The sequence below is a fragment of the Sinocyclocheilus grahami genome, unplaced genomic scaffold (assembly GCF_001515645.1).
Source record: "Sinocyclocheilus grahami isolate Dianchi unplaced genomic scaffold, SAMN03320097.WGS_v1.1 scaffold37.1, whole genome shotgun sequence".
NCBI classification, from domain to species: Eukaryota; Metazoa; Chordata; class Actinopteri; order Cypriniformes; family Cyprinidae; genus Sinocyclocheilus; species Sinocyclocheilus grahami.
The window spans coordinates 4,621,320-4,628,782 of NW_015505216.1; the positions used below are offsets into that span (position 1 = coordinate 4,621,320).

General features: G+C 37.7%; 1 protein-coding gene across 2 annotated transcripts in view; it reads left to right on the top strand.

The window, feature by feature from the left end:
• The window catches only part of LOC107581739 (supervillin-like), a 46,962-nt gene that overhangs the window by 29,671 nt on the left and 9,828 nt on the right, over positions 1-7,463 (top strand). For both annotated transcript variants that reach the window (XM_016267390.1, XM_016267389.1), the window contains 5 exons: positions 1,548-1,582; positions 3,310-3,371; positions 4,400-4,548; positions 4,697-4,916; positions 6,028-6,560. In XM_016267390.1, the coding sequence (XP_016122876.1) occupies positions 1,548-1,582; positions 3,310-3,371; positions 4,400-4,548; positions 4,697-4,916; positions 6,028-6,560 (999 nt within the window). The remainder of the gene's footprint in view (positions 1-1,547; positions 1,583-3,309; positions 3,372-4,399; positions 4,549-4,696; positions 4,917-6,027; positions 6,561-7,463) is intronic.

Below are 7,463 nucleotides of genomic sequence, written 5' to 3' on the forward strand. Positions count from 1 at the left end.
GAGAGGCCTCAGGAGCGCAGTGTGCAGCCCACACGCTCAAAATGGTGACCATTACAGGAAGGGCAGCAGAGTGTGGCATGACCTCCAAGATGGCGGGGCTTGAGAGCGCGGACATCACTGGGATTCCTACAGCTCGCACCGTCATCAGAGGTGGGTCCATCACACTAGCAATCAGTCTTGGCCCAAGCTCCGCATCCGACTCAGGCGTGGCGGCCATCTTGGCCGGGGACTCAGGCGTGGCGGCCATCTTGGCCGGGGACTCAGGCGTGGCGGCCATCTTGTGACAAGGCTCAGGAGTGGAGATTACTATGGGAGAATCGTTCTCCTCTGCAATTCCCACGGTAAAAGGAGAGCCACTCAGCTGTAATGCAACGTCAATATAATATTCCAGTGTCCAGTTAGGGTCATGCAGTGGCATGTTTGAACTGAGAGGTTCAGATAGGCCCCCTCGAAAAAAATATCATTAAGTATATTTTATCTAACTGAGTCACATGTGCCAGTTCAAGGAAATCCACAACATAATCCTCAATGGAACATGTACCTTGGCGGAGAAACATCATCTGTACTGCTGGATCCATTATTGGCGAAGTCTTCTGTTACGGAACTGCTCAGAGACTGAGTGAGGATCCAAATGCAGTGTTTATTAGGAAAGTCCAGAATCAAAATCAGACAGCAGGCAAGGGTCAACACACAGGCAAAGAGTCCAAAAACCAAGATACATAGAACCAGAAGAACTGCTCAGAGATGCAGTGTAACAGAGGTGAGAATGACAAACTAAACCAGGCTTATATAGGGTGAGCAGACAGAGTAAATGAGACACAGGTGCAAAGAGTGAGTGTTGATGAGTCCGAGCAAAGGATTATGGGAAATTAATTTTTTGATGGAGTGGTAAAGTCCGGGATGGGGTGCCCTCTAGCGAAGCTCACGGGCACTCCAGCTAGAGATCATGACAAGGCCAGTAACATGCATGCTAATGAGATAAGTGAGATTTGGTCCCTAAACCAAAGTATTACCACACACACACACACACACACACACACATTTATAATATATACACTTTGTTGAATCACTGCATAGTAACAAATAAATGTTTAAGAACGTGCTGGGCGTGTTTGTTGCTATTTTAGTGATTAAAGAGTCAAATCAAAGGAGTTTTTAGTGCTATTGTACCTTTCAGTATCATAACTATCTGGAATATATTAACAGATGTCAGAGATCGTAAGTCAGCACAGTCCTTTCCTTTGAGTCAGGAAATGAACTCAACGTATCTTATGTGCTAGATAGGATCATCAAACAAGGTGTGTGTGAGAGCTCATAGTTTTAATAGTTAGCATTATGTCATGCTTATAACCTGCACAGATGTGTCTGTGTCTGTCACAATGCCTGTTGTGCAGGAGAGGCTTGTTACAGCAGATCTGGCATGAAGTCATCTCACTTTTTTCTGTGTATCTTTTACTTTGCATGAGAAGGTTTGAGTGAGTGGTTGAGTGTGATTGTCTGGTGCTTCCTGTTACTCTGAGAGTTCTCGTTTTTTCTTTATTTCACAGAAGAATGGACGATGGAAATCAAGACAACTCACAAAGTAAGTGCATAAAATTGCTGCATTTTTAATTTAGGTGATTTAAGTAATTAAGTAATTCATGTGGTTCCAAAGTTAAAACCTGCAGTAAGAATCTCATTGCACTTTTTGTTTTTAGTAAATTAAGCTAAAACTCATGAAATTGAATAGAAATAATTTAAACAAGATAAATAGGTGAAAACAAAGATGATGGTATAATACTGAAATATTGTTGATGACATTTTAGTATACTTTTCAAAAGTTTGGGGTTGGTATAATTTTTAATGCTTTTTAAAGATATATATTGTGAAATATTATTACAATTTCAAATTAAAATGTTTTCTAGTTTAATATATATTAAAATGTAATTTATTTCTATGTGCAAAGCTACATTTTCAGCATCATTACTCCAGTCTTCAGTGTCACATTTTCTGTCAGAAATAATTTTAATATGCTTATTTGCTGCTCAAGAAACATTTATGATTAATATCAATGTTGCTTAATATTTTTGTGGAAACCGTGATACATATTTTGCAAGATTCTTTGATTTACGTTTACATTGAATAGTTTAGCAGACACTTTTATCCAAAGTGAATTCAGTTATTTATTTGATTAATAGAAAGTTCAAAAGAACACCATTTATATGAAACATTGTAAATGTTATTATTCCACTTTTGATCAATTTAATGCTGAATGAAGTATTGATTTATTTGTAAAAGAAAAACAATCTTACTGACCCAAAACTTTGATTGGTAGTGTATATACTGTAGTATTTACATGTATAGCAGATTTCTTTTTTTTGGTCAGTGATTGTTTAACTGTAGTCTGAGTGGCCTTTCATAAGTTTTGTAACTCTTAACGCTACATAGTATCAATGCAACGTAATACCTATTTTAAAAAGAACATTTTTATAGTACTGCTAGTTTTATGATGGAATAAAACGATGGATCAAAGTGAGACTGTGTGTAGTGGAAGTGTGTAGGATACCATAGTAAACCAAAACATAAACACACTCTTATACACTTTTACACATGCAAATATTTTGAGTAAGTAGATACTGTCGTAAACAGTTATAATGTCCTCTGTTTTATTACTGGAGAGAGGATAAATCTTAAGAGGCTGCATTAGAGCAAGCTTAAAGAGTGATAAATATAAGTTATGATTTTTAGGACAGTAATAAGCCACACTAAATCATCTAAACATCTAAAAACACAGTTAGCAAAATGAACTAAGTTCACACATGACCTGAGAGACAAACAGAGGGAAGAAATGTGCGTGTGTTTGAGATCAGCCGTAAATCTGCCAGTCAAGAGAAGTACACACAGGTGAAGAATACATCTGCCAGGCCGTGTGTGAGTTTGGCCAAACATGGAGCAATGAGTTTATGAGTGCATGAGAGAGTAGGTATGATATGTTTGTTAGTCATTTAGTGATCTCACAAAGACATTTGGCCATTATGATCTAAGGTGAATCAAATGCACATGTGTGCGCGCGTATGCATTTAGGCAACTATAGATTTATGGCCAAATATTATAAATATTAAATAATTCTGAAACTGCAAAAAGTATTTTAATGGAAAGGATTGAGTTACAGTTCATTCATTATAGTTCACTTAATCAACTCTGAAAAACAGTAGTAGTTATGGTATGTCCTCAATTAGATAAATATGTGTCTGTGTGTGTGTGTGTGTGTGTGAATCAGCACGGTGATCCTTATCCACATGTAATGTGTGCTTGCTGTTTTTCTTGCAGTGGATGTAAAGACAGATGACAGAGCCAAGATGAGTGTAGCTGCCAAGATGTCTCTGTTTAAAGTAGGTGAAACAAGAGCCCACCATATCTCTTTAGCAACTGCTGCAGGCTGAAAAGAAAAAGGTCATTGCCATGGATGGAATACACACACACCTTGTATATATTTACCCATGTGGGGACTTCCCAATTTACTGTTCTTAATAGAAGCTAATTATATATACTGTAGTGTAGACTATACTTATCCGGTACCATAAAATACACCTTTTGGTGTTTTAGTATTGAGTACTTTTATGATTATTCTGTTTTGTCAGGCGTCATTGTCTTATATTTTCAGAAATTACACACTCAGAACATACACTCACATACAAAGATCGTCCAGAGTTTTTCTGCTTTTGTTTTTTTTTTTAGAATAAAGCAAATATATGAGTTGTGAAAAACAACTTCTAGGAAACATTAGATGATTAATTTTGAATGCACTCATTTAAGTCTCTGGGTATGTGTAATTTTGGAGTACTCTCTCTCTCCGTTTCTGATCCAGTATGTTTTTTCTTCTCTGTTCTTTCGCTTTGTCTGTCTTTGGACTGTAGGTGGTAATAAGACACCTGGAGTGTTTGGTTACAGCGTGACCCACTGGGTTTCGTTGGTTATTGTGTCTTTCTTACCCAGAGTGCCAACCCAGGCTCTATTTTATTCATTCTGCCATTGACCCACTTCACCAGAGACATTTAAAATTGTATTGCAATTTCATTTTTGCCGATACAGAAATGACAGGAATTGTTCACCTAAATGTTCACCTATGATAATTGTGTCATTCCTTCATCCACATGTTGATGTGATTATGTGGATGATGTGGGGAACACATAAGTAGATTTTCACAAAAATGTTTTACGTACAATGAAAGTGAATTGTGACCAGGGACAAAACGTAGAGCATATTAGAGTGTATGCCAACATGAATGTAACGACTGAAATCTGAAATCACTTTTATGGTCATTTTTTGAGTTTGATGGCCCTTGGTCACCATTCACATTTATTTTAAGTAGCATGAACATTCATTCGTTAATTTTTGATTTATGTTGTTCCTCTATCAGGAGTTGGAGAAGACAGCTTCACCTGAGGCTTCCTCGTTCCTCAAACCTCGCTCCAGTAATAGTTTCCATGAGCGCAGAGTTCGCCGTAACTACGATCCTCGAGCACTCACTCAGCCAATCACCTTTGAGGAAACAGTGATGGCAGCGAGGTAAGGCAGGACTAATTTCTTGCAGCTTAACGCTCCATCTGTCTCACAATCTCTAGCTTTACTCACAACAGAAGAGCCACTGTTACATTAAAAAGTAATTCTGAGAGTTAATAACAAGCGTATTAACTGTCTGTTATTCTTCCTCCAGTCCACAGGCAGGTGAGGCTGAGCCTGAGGTAGAGGATGATGCTGGTACTAAACTGTCGATGAGTGAGAAACTGGCTCTCTTCAACAAACTGTCTCAGCCCATATTGGGTGCTGTGGGGAGTCCCGCGAGAGACGGCAGCCCTCTAGAGGCCTCTGAGAGACGTAGACAGAAGGGTGCACGTTACCGCACACAGCCCATCACTGTGGATGAGGTAAATTTGGTAAGTGTATTTGCTGTGCATGAACATACTGTGTAGGTCTGCATATCTGTGATTACTAGAAGTCCTCTCCATTTGCCAATTGTGGAGTAACTGTTAAATCTGTCTAGTCAGTATGTATGGTGAACAAATCAGTGTGTTACAAGAGCTTTAGATCTAGTGACCCTCATGAAAGGACCAGATGTTCATGCTGGTTTATGCTGGCTGGTGCATGTTTAGCTGGTGGACCAGCATAGCAATTTTTCTTAACTCTTTCACCCCAGTGTTTTTCTTTGTTTTGTTTAAAGTTGCCAGTCACTGCCAAGATTTTTGATAATTTTCACAAAAATCTTATGGCCCCCAGAATATTTTGCATGTTTGAATATCTAAACATGCAATGTCAAAAGAAAGAGCTTCATGCATTCATTTTGTATTAACGCTTGAATGTTGGTAGTTTTCATTACAATGCAACATTTTGAATAAAATGCTGAGAAAAATCTAACTTTTGTCAAAGAATATGTCTGGATCGGATGATGTTCAAAACAAAGAGAGTAGATCGCATCCATCAACACATCCAAAGCTTGCACAGTTCTATACCACTTCCTGGGTTGACACTTCATTCAGTATAAATTGATAATTTAAAATAAAAATAATTATTATGGTAGAAATACTGGTCATTGGAATTATGATATTTGCAGTAATGCAATTTTGCGGCTGCAAATCTTCCATTGATATATATATATATATATATATATATATATATATATATAGAATGCTAACCAAAGCATTAAAATTCACACATTCATTTTGCCATTAATTGTACAAATCCAGTGAGATTTTTGTTTGCGCAAGGAGCCTGACAACAGCCAGTGCTCCACACAGAGATCTGGGTTATTACAATTAATGGCAAAATGAATGTTTGGATATATAAACTGATATTTCCGACTGACACACTACAGCAAAGGATAGAAATAACTTACTTAAAACCATTTTTTAGCTGGTGAAAATACTAGAGTTCTAATCATTTTGGCCACCACTGTATATATACAGGGAATTGTTTATTTTGTGACTATAAATTCTAGAGTACCTGCTCTGGTTCTTTCAGAGACATTGACAAGCTTTCTTCCACTCTTAGCTTCAGAAAGGGCCTGTTGAGCTTCCTCGTCTTCATCTGGCGCCTCACCTCTCTGACCGACAGCAGGCTGAGTCCATCAATCTGAAGCCCAGTGAAGTGCGTCTCTCTGGGCTGAGCTCTTCACAGGAGAGGGGTTCCTCCTCTGAACTCACCTCATCACCCCATCTGAAGCCTGCATCAGACAGCTACTCCCAGAATGCAGTGCAGATTAAAGGCATCTTGAAAAAGAGCTCTTCGGAGGGAGTGGTGTGGAGGAGTGAAAGCAGAGACAGGGATAACCTGAACGGACATGGCCTGGAGCAGAACGGGAGGGAGAGGAGAGAGAGAGAGGTAATAGAAGAGAGACATATGACACCTGTGGATCAATCTCCAGCTCCTCTCTCCAGCACTCCCTGGAGGCAGAGGGCAAGGAAGGAAGCCTCTGCATCCTCTGGCAGAGCACGGAGATCTGCTCCTAAGCCTGAGTTATGTCCGTCTCTATCAGAGGACCTCCAGATCACTGAACAGAGCAGAGAATCAGCCATCAGTGACAGGTTCTCTCCCTTTTACTGTTTCGCTGTGTGTGTCTTGTCAGATATAGGCTACGATACGTTTCAAAAGTTTGGGGTCATCAGGAAGGATGCAATAATTTGTTTAAACATTACAGTACATAAAGTGAAATTAAGTATTCATTCGCAGTCAGTTCAAACAATACTGATTAAAAAATTTAAAAACAGATACAGATTAGTCAGTGCTGCTGACATCAGACTTTGCACGTCCAATAAGAGTAAGGTGGTACCACGTTTTATTTCGAAGTATTACCAAACTTCCTGTTTGGGGCTCTTGGTATTTAAGTTCCATGGACATTTAATTAATTTTAATTAAATTCTTTACATATATTCAGAATTCATTATATGCACATAATGACTTTAAAGATCACTCAATTCAGTCTAATGGAAATTTGTCATACAATTGGAATCTAAATCTTTAAAACAGTTTTTCTAAGTGAAGGAAGAATTGTGAGTTTAAACCAAAAGTTATTTTAAAGTTATTATGATGTTTTTTGTTCCTTTTTGTGAGATTTTTAGAAGTAGGTGGCACTGCTTCATATTACAAACTGGATTGTGTTTGTATTTGTTGTTATATTTATTATTTAATTTATCATTATTATTATATATTATTTTCATTGCACATTCATAGAATTTCTGCATTTCAAAAAAATGAGGTGGATTGGGTGTTAAAAAGTTTTTTTATTTTGTAAACACATTTCTGCAGTGTTTTGACTAGTGCTGTCAAACGATTAATCGTGATTAATCGCATCCAAAATAAAAGTTTTTCTTGACATAATATATGTATGTGTGCTGTGTATATTTATTATGTATATATAAATACACACACACACATGCATGTATATATTGCAGAAAAATAGGTTATGTTTATATTTTAAATATATTTAT